The sequence below is a fragment of the Filicampus tigris genome, chromosome 22, assembly GCF_054856515.1.
Source record: "Filicampus tigris isolate MCC_2025a chromosome 22, RoL_Ftig_1.0, whole genome shotgun sequence".
NCBI classification, from domain to species: domain Eukaryota; kingdom Metazoa; phylum Chordata; class Actinopteri; order Syngnathiformes; family Syngnathidae; genus Filicampus; species Filicampus tigris.
The window spans coordinates 1,917,363-1,938,336 of NC_141238.1; the positions used below are offsets into that span (position 1 = coordinate 1,917,363).

General features: G+C 43.4%; 1 protein-coding gene across 2 annotated transcripts in view; it reads right to left on the reverse strand.

Annotated features, from left to right (window-relative positions):
- sema3c (sema domain, immunoglobulin domain (Ig), short basic domain, secreted, (semaphorin) 3C) overlaps nt 1-20,974 on the reverse strand; it is a 29,335-nt gene that overhangs the window by 2,432 nt on the left and 5,929 nt on the right. The window contains exons 1-17 of one of the 2 annotated variants that reach the window (XM_086021796.1): nt 20,128-20,261; nt 18,057-18,221; nt 8,466-8,626; nt 7,873-7,935; nt 5,731-5,850; nt 5,403-5,493; nt 4,534-4,653; nt 4,317-4,459; nt 4,132-4,246; nt 3,523-3,592; nt 2,999-3,143; nt 2,525-2,747; nt 1,868-1,956; nt 1,584-1,625; nt 1,323-1,480; nt 548-615; nt 127-257 (exon numbers count right to left, since the gene is read on the reverse strand). In XM_086021796.1, the coding sequence (XP_085877922.1) occupies nt 127-257; nt 548-615; nt 1,323-1,480; nt 1,584-1,625; nt 1,868-1,956; nt 2,525-2,747; nt 2,999-3,143; nt 3,523-3,592; nt 4,132-4,246; nt 4,317-4,459; nt 4,534-4,653; nt 5,403-5,493; nt 5,731-5,850; nt 7,873-7,935; nt 8,466-8,626; nt 18,057-18,189 (1,872 nt within the window). In that variant the 5' untranslated portion in view covers nt 18,190-18,221; nt 20,128-20,261. Of the gene's footprint in view, nt 1-126; nt 258-547; nt 616-1,322; nt 1,481-1,583; nt 1,626-1,867; nt 1,957-2,524; nt 2,748-2,998; nt 3,144-3,522; nt 3,593-4,131; nt 4,247-4,316; nt 4,460-4,533; nt 4,654-5,402; nt 5,494-5,730; nt 5,851-7,872; nt 7,936-8,465; nt 8,627-18,056; nt 18,222-20,127; nt 20,262-20,974 lie in introns of those variants that run through there. The other variant, XM_086021795.1, reaches the window with a different exon arrangement.

A 20,974-nucleotide genomic window follows, 5' to 3' on the forward strand; every position in this document is an offset into this window, starting at 1 on the left:
GAAGAAGCTGCAGAGATTTTGAAGAGGTGCATTGCGCCGCCGTTAGGAATTTCATCAAGCCTTGTTTGGCGCAAAAGTGCAAGCCGTCCGGTGATTGGCCACCGGGACACATTGCGATCACCTGACCTCTTTCCTCCTGTCGTTGTCTCTGTGGATGAGCCAGCGGATGGACGCCTGAGGCGGCTTGGGCATGCACTCCAGGAAGGTGGTGTTGTTGCGCACGCCGTACTGCGTCATCTCCGCCGCGTTGCGGTAGGCTAATGCACACACAACATTAAAACATTAGCCGTGGTGGAAAATTGTCACAATCGTATGAGAACTATTTTTTTTGTCTCCTTCTCATAATATTCAGATTTTTTTTTTCTTGAGAAAATGTGTTGGTGATTTGTAATTCAGAAAAATAATTGTAATTTTCCGACATTTAATTTGAAAAAAAAAAAAGAAATACTCTAAATCATTTTTAAAATAAGACTTGAATATCGGAATATTGCGATTTTTTATTCTGTGAAAAACACTACGTCTTTAATCCCCCAATCTGCAAAGTCACCTTTCAGGTTGAATCCTCGGCACTGCGTGAGCGGGTTTCCGTGCATGACATCCTGCCTCCTGCTCCTCCTGCAAGCAAAGCAAACGTCAGGTGGACATGCCGGCAATGCCGACGCGATCTCACGCGCCACTCGGACCCTCTCGTCTGTGTTATGTCTGCACACGCTAAAAGCGGTGCCACTGTGAAGTGCGCCTTCAAACGTTCCACTCGTGTCACTGCGCCGCTCTATTTTTATCCTCATTTATCTCATTGTTCAGTCGTACCGACACGGGTGACATCAGGAAGTCTGCCAACAAGTTTGCTTTTGCAAAGATTAAAGGGAAGATCAGAGATGAAGAGATAACAAATAATAAACATGCCTTCAAAAGTCTATACAGTCGAATAGTGAAAATCCACATGTAACTAATATCCAATGGGGCAGAAGAGAAATTTCAATAATAATAATCTATAAATGTGAATACATAAAACAAAGAGAATGACATTTTGTGCATTTAAAACAACCACACAGCTTTTTGCCTTGTCAAATTCTGCTTAGCATAATGCTAACAAACAACGCAAAACGCCATACATGGGCTAACGAATAGCATCTGCATTGCGGCGTGACAACCCTTTCAGCAACAAATATTTCAACACAAACAGTGCAGTAGCATTGCGTAAATTTAACAATAGCCACAGGAACACATTCTTTATCCTCTGCGAGGAACGACATACTCGTGCGGCTGACTGACTACATTTCAAATTTCCCGGAGATAGCTTGAGCGAGTGCTGCGCGCACCTTTTTCCGCTGGGGTAGAAGCGAGAGCAGGTGAGTCCGTCCCAGGCGCAGTACGGATCTCTGGCCAGGCAGCAGTCGGCGCAGGCCGAGCCGTACGCGTGGCAGCGGTGCAGCGACACCTGGGATACGCCCAGCTCCGAGCTCACGTACAGTTGTTGCTGGAAAAAAAAAAAAAAAAGAGAAGAAAAAGAAAAGAGGGCAAATAGTCGCTTCCTCGCCTCGCGGACACAGATTTGAGAGGACGTAAAATAAAATGCTTACTTTTTTGGAGGAGATTCTTAAGTTGGTAACCGGAGCTTGGTTCTGGGGGGGAAACACACAAAGTTGAAATTACACACATTAGACATTTCTATTTGACATACAGGAAGTGGAAACACACGCTCTGTGGTTTCTAAGTAGGACACGCAGCTGCAGGCCACCCGCACAAGTTAACAATACAAAAAAAAACAAAAAAACTGTAGTTTGAAATCCAAATGCAGCATTGTTATCTCTGAAAAGGTTCTTGGCTAAGACAATAGTCGACCCGGATAAAAAGAAGGTGAGACCTTGAAGACTTGCAGCTCCTCCAGGATGAGATCCTTATGCAGAGACTGATTGGTGGGCAGGGCGATCACTTTCTGGATGCTTCCTTTGTCTGCGGAAAGAAGAGCTCTGTTACCGAGTGTAAAGGGGGGGGGCTGATAAGAAGAACGTGTTCTGATAACGCGCAACGGCGCGGTCGGGAGCTGGCGGACGCTCAAGAATTCGGCCTGAGGAAACAAAACGGCTGCCTGCCGGATCAAACAGCGGGGAAGTGTGGACAAAAGGGCGGCGCCCTCCTCGCTTCACATGCTCGCCTCTCTTCAAGTTTGCGTTTCCATACGCCGTTGCCAAGAACAAGAGAAGCAACGTCTTTGGGGGAGATATTACACATTTCTGAAAATGAAGTCAAAACCTGACTGGACGAAAGATTTTTTTGGGGAAGAAACAAGTGTTTTTTGTTGTTGTTTTTTTTTAAGTCAAAACCTTATAAGCAGTGTTGCTACAATTGCCTCTCAGAATATTTGACCTTTAATCACATGAAAAAGTATAACTTTAATTTAATCAATTTATCATTTTTTTTCCATCCCGATTATATTACCCTCTTTTTCTCAAAATCAATTTAACTTTGTAAAACTACAACTTTTTGCTCCAAAAATTCACGCCGAATGGCAAATTCCTACCGGTTCCCAGAAAGAGGACTTGGTAGTTTCCGTCAGCGGCGGCCACCTGGTCAACGGCCACCGCCGTGTACTTGTAGTCGGCGCCGGTGCGGACCACCAGGGGTCGCCTGCCCACCGGGTAGATGGGGTTGAACATGACCGGGTGGTTGCGCACAAAGTTCACCACATCGTCCGGGAATTCTTTGGTGGTGTGAATATCTGGTGTGAAGGCTCCGCCGGGGCACTGGAGAACAGAGAAGAATTTCCACATTTTTATGAGAAATTCGTAGGAAATTGGACACATCCCGAAAATTAAATGTTACAATCAAAATTATGTACTGAATCCTACTAAATGTTGCGCTAACCCCTGTCATGATGTACAGACAAAAAAACAAACAAAAAATTATGATACATCACAAACAAAAGTAGTATGAAATTCAACATTTTTGTGAAACCACATTTAGCTGTTTTCTATACAAATGAGCGCTATCTTACCGTTCCGGGCCTGGGGTAGGGGATGCGTCCCTGGAAGGCCACCCACTGGAAGTTGGGTCCGTCTCGATGCGCAAAAGGCCCGTTGAAGACGGTGAGGATGTGAGCCATGTTGTACACGCACACCGCAGAGCCTTTGAAGACAGAGCTGCGGGGAAGCGCACAAAAAACCCGGCAGGTCACACCAGGTTGCCGCGCATGCAACGTTTACGTTTCATTCCGAGCGTCGGGGCACGCCAGGGGAAGAGAAGCACATTGTGCCAAGTGGATTTGGCCAATAACCAGGACGTCTAGCATGCCGACTCAATTAGGCATGAAAACACGCGGATCAGGTGACGCGCCCCTGACGATTGGCCACGCTGAAACACGAGCCGCTCAGACAGAAGCAATCAAAACCGCACGAGTCAAGCAAAGCTCTAACAAATATTTAAGCAATAAACACGATAATGGCTTGCGTGCAGTTGGTAGAAAAGGCGAATTTAAGTGGAACGTTCCGGTCAAAGTAAAGAGCGAGCGCCGTCTTTTACCTCGTGGACGTGAAGACTCCGAACACCAGCAGGCCTTTGGGATGCTCGCTTTCCAGCAAAAACACACTTTCTGCGGGGAGCAAACACAAAAACATCTTCCTCAGGCTGGAACCGTTGCCAAAAATCTGCAAAAGTTCATGCCAGTGTGACGCACGCGAGTGGTTTTCAAGAACCCACACAAAGTTTCAACACAGTCAAAGAGGAAATGTTATGGCAGACGTTAAGTGCTGGGGAAAAAAAACAAAACAGCCCGACAAGCTAACATTTTTTTTTTCTTTTTATTTTTACATGGACAACATTTTGTTTTTATTTATAAAGGTTATTTATAAAGGATAAAAGTAATTTAACACCTGCCCCCCAAAATTAAAAAAAAGTCTACACTATAAATTCAGTATTCAAGAAAAAAATAAATAATCAAAAATTAAATGTATAGAACACAAAATATTACTGCAAATAAATAGTTCGTCTAGTACCTTAGTCATGTTTGAACATTTCGGAAAATAAGTAAGCAGCGAGTATTGTTTTTTTGATTTAGTAACAGGCAATTTAGGCAATTATGCTATCATGTCTGCATAAATGTTTGTCTCATTTCTTGATTTGATTCCTCACCCAGCTCGTCAAAGTGCGTCTCTGTGCCGTCCTCCTCCAGAACGGAGCAAACCATCCGCGCCTTGAGGAAGGTGGTCCACTTGTTGACCAAACTCCGCTGGCCTCCGATGTCGCTCTGCAGGTGAACCAGAAGAAGTGTTTCATCGGATAAACCTATGGAGAAGAAACTCTGTGGCGCCACTCACTGGACAGACGCGCGCCACCATGCTGTGGATGTTCCTGGTGTTGCCGCTGTTGTCCGTCAGCCTCTCGCGGAAGAAGAAGTACAGTTTGCCGTCGTTGGGGTCCGTCCCATCCGGGATCAGATGGGCGTCCACGAAGATGGGCTCTGATTCAAACAATGGCACAGAGAAACCAATGAAAAGACAATCTTCAGATTGCAAGGTGTCCCGCCCGGCGTACCGCTAAGCCACTTGGAATTGTGCTGGTCGGTGCGCACGGCGTTTCTCTTGGTCAGGCTGCGGAAGATGGCCGCGTCCGTGCCCATGAAGTCGATGTACATGCCGGAGAACAGCTCCTGGTCTGAAACAACAACAAACATTGCCATGAAGAGGGCGCCGACCTCCGCCAAGGCTTCAATGTTTTGCCACGTGGGTAATTAATCAGGCCAAAACATCCCGAAGTACCTCAAAGGAGTACTAGTAAGTTTCAGTTGACATATAGGATTTATTTGGAATTAAAAACAAAAGTTGAACAAAATTTCATTGAATTAAAACAAATACAGTTCACAGTTAAATAAAAAAGGCATCAAGTAAATTGCAACTACAAACAAAAAAATGAACAATGTACAACAGAAAGACATTTTAAAAAATGATATAAATGAATTACAAAATAGAATGAAAAAATATGAAAACTAGAAATACAAACATGCAATGTTCTTAAAAATATATACAATTTTAAAAAATGCACATTTATTGACTTTGAATTGGGTGACACCTTACCGAGCACAATGTATTATTTTTTTTATTATTAAATCTATACAAATTAACAAACTCATTTTACAATAATAAACTAAGAGTTTTAACGTAAAAATGAAATGTAACAACTACATAATATCTTTACAAATATTTCTCAATTAAAAACACAAAAAAACAACAAAATGTTTGATTAAAATAAATTGGACTTTAATTTCAGTGGGGTGTGACTGAACGGAGCATTTCTTAATTTAATCAATATATTATATCAATATAAAAAAACTACATATACATAAAAGCTTAAAGAGATGTCCATTTTACTGCATGAATTAATTTGGTGCATGTGTTGCGACCTACTGAGCATGATGGAGACGGTGTTGACCCGCGGGTTGAAGGAGCACCTCCCTTTTCCCGACTCGGACCTGGAGTCAATGTGAAATATTTGTTCCTGTCGCAAAGAGAGCCAGGAGTACGCAATAAATCTCACACAAATGACTTGTTGAGCCGTTTTGTTTTGCTCTTGACAGAAAGCTGCAGAACAAATCAAATCTTCGCTTTGAGCCTCCAAATCCCCCTGACGCGCCCTGGGAACGGCGATGGCTTGGTTGCCACGGCGACAACCCGCACCATCTGCTGTCTCCCATCAAAGTGACGCAGGAGCGGCGGCTGTAACGGGCTTTCTTACCTCCGGCCGGCGCCCCCTGTTGACGTAGACGCAGACGGGGCTGTAGGCGCCGCTGCCGCACATGAAGAGGTGCGTTCGGTTGTACGGCTGCACAACCCGGATGAAGTTACCGCAGCCGTGCTGGCAAAGATAAGCATTTCAGAAAGATTATTTGATAATAACAGTCCAATTATTCTCTTGAAATAATGTGATTATCCCCGAAAAATAATAGAATGATATACTTTTCAGCAAAGCGACAGTTCCTTAGTAAGCTGCAGTAATCGTCGCTCTTCGCAGAGGACAAAGAAAATATGACTGCGAGTATTGTGTTGCTCCACCGTTTGAGTTTAAACTGACGTTGCTTAACAGGTTCGCAGGCCCACGGCCATTTGCATAGTTTGTTAGCATTAAGCTAGCAGATAATTCAAAGGCAAACGTCTTTGGTTCTTCTAAATACACACCATGTGTTTTATGTTTAGTCGAAAGTCAAATGACAGACAGAAGAATCTGCCCAAACTGCTGCTTGATGTCAAGTGAGATGACTTGTATCTCAAATTTTTGCTCTCAAGTCAAAGCAAAAACTGGCCGAGCGATGGCTTGATTCGTAGAGTCAGTCTTAGCTGAAGGAACTCTCATTAAACATTAAAAAGAAAATCCATTTTTGTTCTTTTTGTAGGTGATCCAGAATACATGTTTACCCTATTAAATAGCCAAAAAAAAAAAAAAAAAAAGCATCCAATTTTGCTTGTTTAAGGGGCGCGGCACCATTTTAGCCAGCATTTTATGGCACTTGTGGCATTTGGTCATAAATCATGAGGACTATTTGATGTTTTCATGATTTAGTACGCAATCTAAGTGTCACTTTCCTGGCCTACTTGAGTGTTTTTGCAAATCTGGCTTCCAGAACAGCATTCCATCTCATCCAAGATCCACTCCTCTTTATCAGGAAAGAGCAGCGCTGTATCAGGAAGTGTGTGCGCGCGCGGGAGCGAGGGTTAAGAATCCCAAGTACAAGCAGCCAAGTTGAATATTCCGGCGGTCGGATATGGAAAAAATGAGGGCTGAAAAACGAGAAGGCGGGCGGAGCGCGCGAGAAAACGAGGGGATTAAAGGGACGCTGCGATCCAGAGCGCCTCCGCGCTGCGCCAAATATTTGCGGGAGCGCGTCTGCAGTCAGGAGCGCTTCTCCTGAGTCCAGCTGCAGTCACACAGGAGATGACGGACGGAGGAGCGGAAAATAAAACCTCCCCGACACGTGTTGCCTCATTTATTTGTCTGAATCGTTTTCCCACTCCGCTGCGCTGTCGAGCCAATTAAGGCCAAGCGGAGACGGAGGAGGATCGTCATGATCTTTAGGCCGCAGATTCATTAAATCTCTGTGTTGTGGAAGCTTTGATTCCCCGCCGTCGGCCTCCCACGCCTCACCCGCTTGACCCTGCGGACATCTGCTGCCGGACACATGTGAACAGACCCGACACGGACAAGCAGATGGGGGAGAAAGGAAGGTAGTCCCAGGGGGCAAAATACTGAAGCGCTCCGAAAGATAAATCCGACAACAGCTGAAGGAGATATTGGCACTCCGAGGAAAAAAAAATATATATAAAAAATACGCCAAGGCTCCTGCTCCTTCTCCTTGTCATAAATCATCAGCATTGTAAAAAGAAGAAAGAAAAAAAAATACAAAAAAATGTGCATTCAAAATTGAAAATCAAAAGCATGCAACAAGCAAATATTACATTTAACTATAAAAAATACCCCCAAAAATGTTCAGAGAAAGCTAAAAAAAAAATGTAATTTAAGTGTTTTTTTAAAAATTAAATTAAAAAATGTAAAATAATAAAATACAAAATAAAAATATTTAAGTTTTGTACAAGCAATATAAATTCACTAAAAACAATAGAAAAAAACATTTTCCTTATATCAAGATATAATAATTTTACCATTAAATTATTACAATAAAAATTATAGCAAAGTAAAGTCACACCTAATGCATGCTACACAGAGGGCAGCACTTAATAGGAAAATCGAACTTGAAAAGGTAAATCTAATAACGTCACTTTTTTTCATATTCTGCTCAATAGCAAGCGCCGACAAAAAGTTTGGCAATTGTGGACATTTCCACAAACACGTGTCTACACTGAGAGGATTAGCATGTCAATTTACCGTGGGGTCTTTTCCCGCCATTTGGCATTCTTCGATCTTGCTTGTCGACGCGGGCCAAAACACCTGCAAAACAACATAAGAAGCAAATTAACGGCAGGAACCTATCCCCACGACAACGGCAACAGACGGCCATGAATATGTAAATGCGAAGCTTTGATGAAATTAAAGGGGGGCAACACATGTTGAGGGGCGGAAAGAGGTGGCGCTCCGTGAAAGCATCCCGCAATTTACGTGGGGGGGAAACGGACACGGGGAGGGGGAAACAAAACGCTTTCCCATCTGTTAATGTGCCTCGCGCTGCCGATTACACTTGTCGAGAGCTCCCTCGGCAAAGCACTCGGGTGCTTCAATGGCACCTTTGGATAACCCCAAAGGCTTGTCAACATTGACGCCATTTGCATAATATCACTACAGAATTTTCAGCATCGTTGGGTTAACAGAAAAACATGCTTTGTTTCTGACTCACACAAACAAAAATACAGACAAGAAAAAAAAAACAATCTTGATCAAATCAATCATAAAAAAAATGTGTAGTAATAAATACAAAAACATACTAGAGACTAATAAAAAATTGTTTCTGAAATGTGGCGGACCTTTTGCGGAGCATGCGTGATGTTGTTGATGTCCATGGAGAGCACGTGGTCCTTGCAGCCCACATACATCCGGTCCTGGTCCTCGTCCACGTGCAGGATGCGGTAGTCCATGGGCTTGTCCGACAGCGTGTAGTGCTCCAACGAGGCGCCGCTCTGCAGCTCTACCGTGGAAGGACAATCGAACAAAATTACAAGATTTAATCATCAATAAGTCAATGTTAAAATCCGATAACAATTTGAAACTTCTTGACGACATAGACAATCCCTCAACATCTCGGCATGTTTTATTTTGTTTTGATCAAAATAAATCAATGGACTCCCAAGTAATAGTTTGGAATTTTTTTAGGCCCCAAAAGGTATAAGGAATGTTCCTAAACTGCCAAAGTCAAGAGTACCTAAGCATGAACTTTGAGGTACTATCCAGAATTCATTGAAATAGAGGCACTATTGGGGCCCGAATTTGGCCTTAAGGTACAACCACTTGTACGACCAATTATTGGACTCCAAGGTAACAGTTTGGAGCTTTTCCAGGACCAAGAAAGGCTTTTGATATTCTGTATTTGCAAAATCTAAGGTTACAAAAGGAGACCCATCCCCAAATTCTCAAGATATTGGTCTCAAAATGTGCATCCGGAATGTCCAGCCATGGCTTTAGGACCTCCATTTGATCAGAATCACAACAAAGCTTCTATTTATTTTCATTCACTTCCAGTTCAGTCAATTACAGTGACTCGGCGGCTTCGTGTTAGCGGGGTTACAGTAGGAAAAAGTCTCTTGTGCTCATTAAAAGCGCCCATTGTTCACATGCCGAGTAAACATTCCCAGACCGGCTATTTCCAGCCTATTCGCTCCAGAGATAAAGCGCTCTTCAGCCGCCTGCGTCATGAATATTCATGGACTTCTTCAATCGGAACGCTGAGAGCATCGGATAGGGAGGCTCTCATGTGCAACAAACGGCCCTTTCCAAAGAGCGTTTTGGCTAAAGTCACCTTTTTTGTTTTATTTTGAAGTGGCTGCGATGGCGGGTTGTTGTTTGCGGAGGCCAAAGTCTTCAGTGTTTCAACTTTGAATGCTTTCCCACAATTCCTTGCACGCAACCTTTAGCTTTTAGCTGTAGCTCCTGTGGGAATTTTTTAAAATTCAGCCCCCGAAGTCAGGTTCATTTAGCAAATGAAATTTGGTAGACATGTTTATCATTAGCAAACCCACAAAATAAGTATCAAGAAACCATAGCTACAATAACACAGGAAGTCTGTTATTTTGCATTCAAGGGGCCATTTTAAACTCTAACACATGCAAATCTCCACCCTCTCCCCATTCGGCCCCCAAATCCAGTTTTACTTGGCAACGTGAAATTTGGTAGGCATGTCTAACATGAGTAAATTCCCCAAAAGTGGCAATTTTGTTGAAAATTCATCCCCTGAAACCTGATTCACTTAGCTTGCAATTTGGTAGGAACTTCCATCAAGAGTAGACCCACAAAAAAAGCCTCTCGGACACAAGCCCAGATTTGAACAGGGAGGGAAGTGGGCCATTTTGGCCTCAAGAAGCCATTTGGGGGGGGGTGCGAAATCCAGGGCTTGTTCTTTGACAAACTCCTAGATGGGAACTGTCCCAAATTGCAAGGGTGTCAAAGATTGGTGATCGTTTTAAGGATTGGCCAAGGAGTGTTTGTAGTTGTGGTGGATGCAGAAGCACTCATGTCGCTCAACAAGAAGGATAAAATACTTGTCCCTCTTTACCTGCCTTTCAACGGCAAAGCAAAGTCATCCCGTCTGGCCCTAGACAGTAAAACGGCACATTAACTTCAAACAGATGAGGCGAATATTATCCTTCCATTAAAAAAACTGGGCTGTGCCAGGGTGTGAGCAAGCCTCGCTAAATTGAAAACACACAGGAGGGAGGATTGCGCCAAGTCACCGTTTCATCTCCGACACGCTCCAAGGGGCCTCTAAGACTTCATTTTCCCTCACATTTTCCTGTGGCCGTACGGCCATGCGAACCAACACGACAAGGAATGCTTGAGGATGTTAAGCTCCATCCATCCTGTCAGAAATCCCGCAGGGAAGGACACAATCCAACCACAAGCCCCAAAGGAATGCCAGTGAAACCAACGCTTGGCATTTTGTGGCGATGTTTTCAGGCGAGCCTCGCCAAGATGGCCACGCAAGCTACCATTTCAACACTCGCTAAGGAACGTTGTACATGTGCGGTTAGTTATCCGGGAAGTCAATCTACTGCATTAAAAAGGTTTAAGGGCTGTACACAAAGTCCGGTCTGAGGGCTATTTGGGTCCCGCTGCATGTTGTTTTTTTTTTTGTTTGTTTTTTTACTGGCTTGCCACATGTTCTAATCATAAAAATAAAGCCAGAATTTACGCATCAAGAGGTCATGATTATTTGCTGAAATGTGGTAAGAACAACAGTTTTTATGTTAAATAAAAAATGTCACTAGAAACCACACATTTATATTGGATTACTCTTTGGGAAAAAAAGGAATAAAAGTTTGTCACGCGATTTGCAAACCGTAGAAATGTCACTGTTATAAGTCACTATTTCTTGAAGGACTTTTTAAAACGTTGAATGTTGCGCGACATCTCAAAACTTGTAAATTAAACAATTTTGCTCAACTTTCACTTGGTCACTGATAAAGATGAAATTTAGACCGTTGTCAAACTGACTTTCATGTTACGACTTTTTCTTGCAACAGTCCGACTTTTCCACGATTACGACTTTTTATCGTGACTTGTTCTTTCTGGAAAAAATACAACTAATCTTGCAAGAAGCCTTTTTTTTGCCCCAAAAATATGTGCTGCTGTGTCGTTCTGACTTTTCTTCTCAAAGATATGCAAATTATTAATTCCAAAGGCATTTAGAGGTTGTTTCGTGACCTATCGTGAGTTGAATAGTTGACTTCAAGCTGAAATCATTTTGGAAATTTTTCTAAGCTCCTCCAATAATTTCAACCTTTCTGGATTACAATTACCTGGACGACTTTAGCAAAAAACTTTTTTAGCAAGCACATTGGTATATATTTTTTTTTTTATATATACAAGCGAGTTGGGATCACGCAAGGAGGGGTTGATCCCCAAAAGGCGGACGCAGGAGGGAAATACAGTGCAAAGCCAAAGACGAGAGTGGGGGAAAAAAACAGAACAAATCAAGAGGAAGTAGGCCATACAGCATCTGACAGTTGGCGGCTTTTCTATTATGCATGCGGGCAGGTGGGACTTTGACCCCTCGGTGAAATGCCGCGATAATAAAATCCGAGAGGATCCGATGCTGCGGCGACCACAGCGGGGTGAGCGGAAAGGACAAGTCTGTGTTTGGAAGTCATGGTCGCATAAAAGCTCTTTTGTTGGACCCCCCAAAACCACTGCGCTCATTCAAAATTTAACAGCATATTTCTGTCTCCACTACACATCATATTGTGTGTAGTTATTATATTGTTTATTATTATTATGATATCAACTTTGGCAAAAATGTTTGATTCCAACTGCATACAGGTAAACTTTACACACATAAAAATGCATTGAGAGGCTGTAAAGTTAATTTAGCCAATCAGAAGCTGGAAGAAAGTCATAAGCGGAAAAGACGGCCGTTAGTAAATTGAGGAAATTGTTTGTGCGGTTCAATAGGGAGCTGTAATTACGACTCAATGTCACACAAAGACAGAAGCATTAAAAAAATGACACATAAAATGTGGATGAATATCAAGGTCAGCACAAAAGTAATTCAAAAGGTAATAAAAAAAATAAAAAAACATTGACACATGAGAATTTTAGTGGTCATCTAAAGCCTTAAAAAAAAATACAACTACAAAAATGTCCCTGTTTGAAGTAGAGCCAACTTTAATCCAGAACTAATCGAAAGTGCACTGCACTGCTGGAAGCGAAGACATTTTATCTTGAAGACAGATAAGATGCACTTTTGGGCTTTTAAAATTTTACAATGAATCACCTGTTAAGTCGTATGGTCCCCAAAAATAGTCAACTTGTTTGGAGATTTCAAGTTTTGAGCATCCCGTGGCCAAGTTAAAAATCGGCGTCCATGTGGGCGACAACAGGAAGTGAGCTTTTATTGCAGAGACGCAGCATCCCCAAATCTGCTCGGACTTTTTAACGGGAGGATTCCAAACATGTCTGCGTGATCAAACGGCCAGGCATGGCCGTGCTGGTAAACAACCCACTTTGAAGCGTCAGCAAGTCCATAAAAGAACAAGTTTGTTGGGTGAATGTTGGAGGAGAATCAACTGGAGCGATCCAAGCCACGAGAGGACGGCAAATGAATCTTGTGACATCTTGCTGTCCAGGAAGGAGAGTTTCATTTTAGACAAAAGTAGTTATTTGTGCCAATGCCTGGACAAAAAAAGCGTTGTGGAGCTCTTTGGGATTTGGATGACCGGGAAGGGCAATGATTCTCATCCTGGCAAGTGGCAGGCACTCAAGAGATAAGAAAATGGCCGCTACAGTCAACTCTTGGCATGTGGCATGATTGGACGCACGTTCAGGGGACCACCCAGGAAGTCTGGCGTCGGTCTTGGACATAGACGGCATTCCCGGCCGGGAAAGTGGACCTACCGCGCTGTCATGACAAAACGTCTTCATTCGTCAACATCCCGCTTGACGACTGCGGCCAACTGCCAATAAGCAGATGCAGGTGCGGATTGCAAAAATGCTAATCGTATGGCTCACTCCATCGCAAATCAACTCGGAATTTCCACTTAAGCTTCTTCAAATTCCGAGCTGCGGTTGGAAATGGAAGGATAGCATCAGAATATAAAACATTTACACACATGGGCTAACAAACTTTTGGCAAATTATAGATATTGCTTGACTTTAAACATCTAAATATTTAAACTACGCTTAGGAAGCTGATTGAAGTAACATTTTGAAGCTATATCGTCATCCTACAAATTTGCTATGTACTCCTTTTAAAAAAGTAATAAAAAAAAAACAAAAGTAATACTTCACAACAGTCGCAGGCGTATACTTTTTACAACAACTATCATCATTACTGCAGCTTCTCCACGTCGTAATTATGTACAACTTGTTGACTTTACATGGAAGATTCCGGAGCTCTTACGGTAAGCGAGGCCTGGAGTCTATCGGACACCCCCCCAGCCCCCCACCTCTGATGACGTCTGCGTTCCGAGCTGACCCGCTACGGTATCGGCTAGGATTCCCACTTTGCTGAAACACGAAGCCAGCGAGCCGGTCAGTTTGCACCCCAATTAGCACCCAGGTCGAGCGCCCAACTGCCCGTCCACCCCCTCGGTGGCCCCGGCCCCTCCCCCCCCATAGCCGGGGACACGGTTGAGTGGCTTTTCCGAGTGGCTATGTTTACGAGTCACAAGGGGGAAGTGAACGATCCAAAGCATAACTCTCCCAAATGATGTGATGATGTCGCCGAGGTCCACAGGTTGTTGCGCCGCCGCGTGGCGCTTCAATTTGGCTTTGAGGAAATGACTTTTGCTTCTGCTTCCAATGGACTCGTGCAGTCGTAAAGTCAAGTCATAACGTTTTGATTTGCAAGCGTGGAGAAAAGACATCAATGCAGATGGAGAACAAAGTCAAAAGAAATGAGCATCATTTGTTCCATAAGATTTTGGACCCATCTTCATAATAACCAATTTAAAGTCATTTCCCTCCCACTTTGTCACCCCCCCCCCCCAAAAAAAGAACCCTGGACACATAAACAGGCCTTCAGAGGCTGTCAAATGTCTGCCAAGGTAACAGATGGAGATATAAGCCTCCACTGTGAGGACATAATGGCCAATCAGAAGCAGGATGAAGGTCATTTCAAGAAAAAAAAAAAAAAACATGCCAGGACAAATACATAGTGACGTCCAAATGGCTACACTTGCTTGTTAAAATCAATATATTAGATTTATGAAAATATGGCGAAATTAAAACCAGAACATAAAGTGTGAAGTAATGATTTCGGAAAAAAATAATACAATAACAACCAAAAATGACACATTTGAAAGGATAGTGAATTCAAACTCCATGAAATGTTTTTTTTTATTACAAATAAGGACTATTACTAGATTCGAAATCACAATTGTGTCAAATTAATTAAAAAAACAAAATCAAAATAAGACAAAGTGAAAAAGAAATCAGGAAAAAAAAGCAAAATTGGCTAACAAGCCCTCCCAAAATTGTTGCGCTAAACGGGACTTAGCATGTAAATTAAACGTCTACAAGGATTGCGATCTCCACATAGTTTGTCTGCACATCTTTGCCGACAGTTTTGACAGTGATGCGCTTTCTTGGGCCAAGTGGGCAATACCTCAGCGTCAGCTACTTTGCCGCGAGCGCTTTTATGACGTCGGCCATTTGTAGATGTGCAATGTGAAAAACAGAAGCAAGACCACGCAGACGTCCAAGGTCGAGGCCCGTCAGCGCCGGCCTCTCCACCTTTGAACTTTTGCCGACCTCCCGGGACCTCTGCGCGCCGCCCCGAGGCTAACGTCTCTGTAACCGGATGATTGCTCATCTGCTCGTCCTTTTCAAGTCATTGCGCACACGCGAGGGGGGAGACGCTCGCTGCTGCCTCGTACTGGATTTGAATCTGAGGACGATCAGTTGCTAGAGGCCACTATTATGAGCAGACTCCCTGTGCCACTGCCCACATATCTTCTGTTTTATGTAATTTCGTGAACTTTAAATCCATTCAGGGGCAGCATGATGCCAAAAAGAAGATTCAAAATATGGGAGATTGTTGTCACGTGGGATACAAGCAGTACTTGCCAGAATTTCCCACAGGTTGTTTAATGCTGCAGATAATAGTCAGTCATAGGCAGTACCTATAACAAATTGCTTTAATGCTGCTGATCGATGTGGTTAGACTCCCTCCCTACCAAAAAGTCAGACGCGATAAGAATACTGGAGATTGTTGTCACATCTAGGACAGATACGGTACCCGCCAGAAATTACTGCCAGAAACCAATATAGATCTAGCTAGACAGTTTCATCATCACATCATCAACAAGTAATCTCTGTAGATGAGTTTCACCTGTTTCGCACCCCAAATGAAATATACAGCAGATTGTTGTCTCATGTAGGGCACAGCAGGTCTTGCCAAAAATTCCTGCCAGATATTAATGTAGGGATAAATACATACTTATCATTAACTAGTAATGTCTGTTGATGAATTTTGCCTGTTTTACAAGACATTGGAAAAAATACGGGAGAATTTTGTCACGTGGGACACAGCCAGTACTTGCCAAAATCACGGCAAGGGCCTTTAATGTTGTAGTTGAAATACTTTGCCGGTTTAGTGGACATTTTTGTCTTAAATGGGAACAATTTGGGGCAACTGAGTAATACAATTTAGAAACAGGACTTGCAAATGGGCAGAATGAGGTTTGCCCCAAAACCATTCCGAGTCCGTCCCTCCGGGGACGAGTCAAAACCTGAACGCAGCCAAGCCAAGATGGAAGTCATTAAAATTTGGGACTGTTTAGTTTCGCTTGAAAAGGGTGCGCCGGTGGAGTGACTCAGCACAATGTTTGCCACCAATCAACTGAAGGAATGCACACGTGGCCAACCTGGAAACTTTCAGCTCCTTCCCAAGCTTCCTTCTTCGACTGACATCCATCCCTGCGGGGACAACAATCTCCTCCCAATGAGGCTTGATCGAAAAAAATAAAAAACGAGGTGGAAGCTTGGGGCGTAATCAATCAGTCCGCACGTCTGCCCAGCAGGGGAACTTTGGATTTTTAAATAAACATTCCCCGTTTTGGGAGAAGCTTACAGTGAAATCACTCACAGGATGCAATGATCCGAACCATAAACACACAGTGCCAAGCCCGCTGATTTCTAAATAAACCTGAAATTCCCCAAAATGTCAACTTCCACCATTGATCTATGGAAGCCTCACACAGAGGAAGGTATGGCACTGATTGGGTGGAAACAGGAGAAGGTGGGGCTTGGTGAAATTCATTTCCGGCAGGTACCGGATGTTGTCCTTACATGTGACAACAATCTCCAGCATTAGCCTGAGGTTAGCTATGAGCTATCATTTGAGCTTGTGTACTTCGGGAATTTGGGGGCACCTGTTGGGTGGCCAGCAGAGATCAGTCCTCACATTCTCTGCATTGGTGGTCGTTATTATAGTCTGAAAGTACCTCAAGGAAAATAATCAATAAAAGAGGCGTTCTCCCGCTCCGAAATATCCTCCCGACTGACACCTGATCTGGCCCCGAGGCGGCTCGGTTGAGGATGGGACCCTCGGAGAGGGACTGGCACCCCCCCGCTGAGAACTTGCTGCCTCCGACATTCCTTCTCTCGCCTCGCGATGCTTACTCAAGGCTTACCGTTGAGGTGCTGCCAAGCCACAATTAAAGCCGCACAATAAACGCGGGAAAACCAAATAATCGAGTGTGCTATCACAACAGAGGCTATGCTGTGATTTAGCGTTAGCACGTTTGAAAAGATGATGGAGATCTACGTTTGCGTCGCAGCGGCTTCCTTGCAAAGCACGATCGTTGTCGATTGATAAAAGCAATAGTTTGTGCGCTTTTTTTATCCCGCGCCAACGCCACACACGCTGATGTAATTAAAGCGCTACTGTGCAGACATCTTGCACTAAACAGAAGCAGGCTCACAGATCGCTAGCGTTTTGTTTGAACGCCAACTTCAAGGCGGGCAATCCCACGGAGACGCAAACCGACACCCTCCCCAAAATGAAGAGCTGCTATGGTGCGCCGCGCCGTAAATTGTCACAGAAGTTTCGCTGAGCTAAGAAGAACAAAAATGCGAACGTGATTTCGCGTTAAAGGACTGATGAGTGCTCGAAGCAATTTCAACAGGTGGCGCTATAACATCTTCACTAACAGGAGACGGTAGCCAATCAGAAGCCTGAAGGAAGTCATTTACGGAAAAGACCAAAAAAAAAGTGATTAGGGGAATTATTGGTGTGGTGAATGTCCCATATATATATATATATATATATATATATATATATATATATAATTGTACAACTAGAAAATTATAAGGTAAATATTACATTATGTAACAAACTAAAATTGTAAAATAAAATACATACATATGACTATAATATATAAATATATACATATAGAATAAAAATACTTTAAAACAGTAAAACGACCCTTTGCAGCAACCCAAACGGATCAAAAGGAAAGGAACAAAATATTTCACAATTAAACAACTTTCCCTAACTAACTTTGTGACACTTTATGACTTACGCTGACCCACAAACGACCTCAATTCAAATATTCACACGGCAATCCTACATCTGGGAAATTAAATTAAACAAAAGCGCGGCGAGCCGAGAGGATTAAAATTTAACGAGGAGCAGGTTGCCGCGGTTCAACTCTCTGTAGGACGCAAGCGTGGCCATATGGACTTTGCCGGTCTGAATTGTGTGATATGAAACAGATAAAGCAAGAAAAATCAACAACAGGCTGTTTGCATTAAAGCCCTTGGCTGTGTACACTTGCTACTAATGAATCCACGAGTTGTGTACTCGACTAATGAAGCACCGCGGGCTAGCACCGGCGCGCCAGTAAACACGCGGCAACGTTGACTCATTAAAGCGCAAAGCCATTTATCTTTTATGCGCTTACCGTCAAACGAGAGGAAGACTCTGGGCAGCGGCTGAGGAAGGCCGCAGGCGCCCTCGGAGAAGAGGCTCACGAGAAGGATAAGGAGAAGAAGGGGCGGCATGGCCACGGCCGCCGGTGGAGCTGACCGGCTCATGACGGACCCGGACGGGGCGGCACCGCCTGAAACTGGAGACGGAACATTGGAGTTAGAACCACAAATGACTAGGATGACAGGAGAAGACTTCCACCAAGGCAAAGAAACAAAAAAAGCGGGGACATTTTGAAACTTATTTTCCAGATATTGACTTTGTTTTATATTTTAAAAGAGGAATATTAAAAACAAATATTCTTTAATAATTATTACAATAAATACTATATTAAAACTATTTTTCCATCCTCGACTTGTTTTATTATAATTATTATTGGCTTAATTCTTTTTAGTTGTTTGTTTTGTTTCTTGCGGCATTTTTATTTCCATTCGCGTGTGATGAAAATACAGAATAAAAAACCCTTACATCCTGTAAACTTCACTTCAAAATCAAAACAAAAAGAAAAAGAACTCCGTTTGGCATCTCAAGAATGGTGCGCCCTATTGGCGAGGAGGTGCTTCTGAAACAATAGCGTCAAAGTAAATATGACCTTGAGCACAAACAATGACATGTATGATTTGAAATCATTGGTCCCCCTTCCATATTTTTGCACCTCCCTGAAAAATGGATGAAGTAAATCCTCGTTCTTGGTCCGGAACTCAATTATTGATGATTGGCAGGTAGCGGACCGTAGCGCTGGTAGGGCTCAAGCAAACTCAAAGCCTCTTATGGCCATAAAAAAAAATTGTTTGTACAAGCAGGTGGATCTCTACTCTCATGGCTTATGCATGCGCTCTGAAACATTGATGATCGCCACGCTTCAACAAGGCGATGAAACTTTTAGTGCACTTTATGCACCAAAAAAAAAAAGTATCGGGGACAGACACGCCTCCATCAATAAAATCTTCAATTAAACTGTAGGGGAACACTTTGGGGAATTTGCTGCTCCCAGTGCACCAGGCAAGGCCAGCTGGACGACATCAGTGAGGAAAAATAAAGTAAAAACTGCAAAAAAAAAAAAAAAAAAAGGAAATCCGAAAAATAAATCAAAGATAACACTTTGCGTGCTGCTTTAAATTATTATTATGATCTTGACACTTTGGATTAGACTACGATCAAATGAAACAGTTGGAATTTAAGTTTGCTAATGCTAATAAAAAAATGTCAATTACAACACCTTACAACGGACAATTCGCAATAAATGAATCATTATTACGAGCAATTTGCTTGAGCCATTCCACGGTTATCTCCTTGCAAAAAAAAAAAAAAAAAAAAAACACAAAACAAAATCTACTAAAGCGACCGAATATTGTTCCCACAAAGCTCATAGTCACACCCTGGCCTCCAAAAATCGTTGCCAATCTGATCATCGTCCCCAGTTGTCCAAACTCGATGACGATCGGAGCCTCCCCAACATCTGCTCAACCCGCGCGGAGAATTGCTGGCCATTGAAATTCCTGCAGCTGCTTAAGTCATCTCCCCGACATGCCGATATGCGTGCGAGCGCTTCCCCGAACGGCTCTTGAACCTGACCCCCGCCGATCCGCACCTCGGGACACCCAAAGTGACAAAATCCAAGAATTCCTGAATCCCGCTGCAGACTTCCTGAAATCAAGCAGTGAACGTCGATGTAAGTGCGCATATCAACCATACCAAAGGGCACCCTCAAAACTTCCTAACAAGGTATCACACCTCACTGTCTGCTTTTCCTGAAACATTCCGGCATTATAAAAATAGCTGAGTGGACGACAGTGTTTAAACGGGTCGCTCAATCCGTTCCGTGTGTTGGTACACCACACCCAGCTGCACTGTCAGCAGATGTTCATAATCGGAGTATTTGGAACATTCCGGCTGGTGATAAGATCGCTAAAGTTGTTACGAAGTTGATAAGATGCAGTGGAAAAGGTGCAGAAATGCACAAGACTTGATAATCGGACGCTCCACCTGATGATGCCTTCCACCTGATCCTCATATCTGGAAAGATCTCAGTATGACACACTCACCTTTCAGAAGCGTCCCCCCCACTCCTAATCCAGGTGAAGGCAGAGAAACCGATTGGTAAACGGGTATTTAAAAAAAAAAAAATCTCAGCAAGTCCCGGGACTCTGAGGAGGAAGCCGTTCTGCCTCGCGAGCGGAGTTGAGTGAGCGGCGAGGAGAGGGAGGAGAGCGGCAAGAGGCAGCGAGGGGCGGGTGTCCTGTTACGCCAAACCCCCTCCGCTCCCCTTCCTCACCCCTCTGGCGTCCCCCCACCCCGTCATTAACAAGACAGCAAACGCATGAGCTTCACAGCGGGACAACATTTTGCCAATGAACGCTTACATAACATTATTAACTGCTGGCCGCCTAAACGGGCTGCGGTACAAACATTTTCTTGCGATTATCTGATAAAGACATTTTCTTAAGCCTTTTTGTCACTGCTTTGCAAGTAAATTGCCATACCGGAGGGGCAACGATAGGATTTATGCGCCTTGGCAAAGCCGATGCGGGTTGCCCACTTAACATGACTGGATGCGATACTACAGTTGACTTCACACCCTACATTAGGATTTTGGGCTGCCTCAACAGGCTGTGGTGAAGACGTTATTTTTCTCACTATTTTATTCTCACTTTTTTGCTCTCGGCCTTTGGTAACAGATTCAGGTTTTGATCAAATATCTTAGCCCAGATACAAATACAAATGTGTGTGTACTTCTATTCACATATTTGGGATACTACTCCCAGGAAAAACACGCGTTGGGAATAACAGAGGTGGCGATAAGGCGGTGGCTCGTTTTGGAACTCTCAATCAGTTTTAAGCGGACCTCTGGGATGCTGGGAACCAGAGGGATTGAAATTAGATTTCAGATTG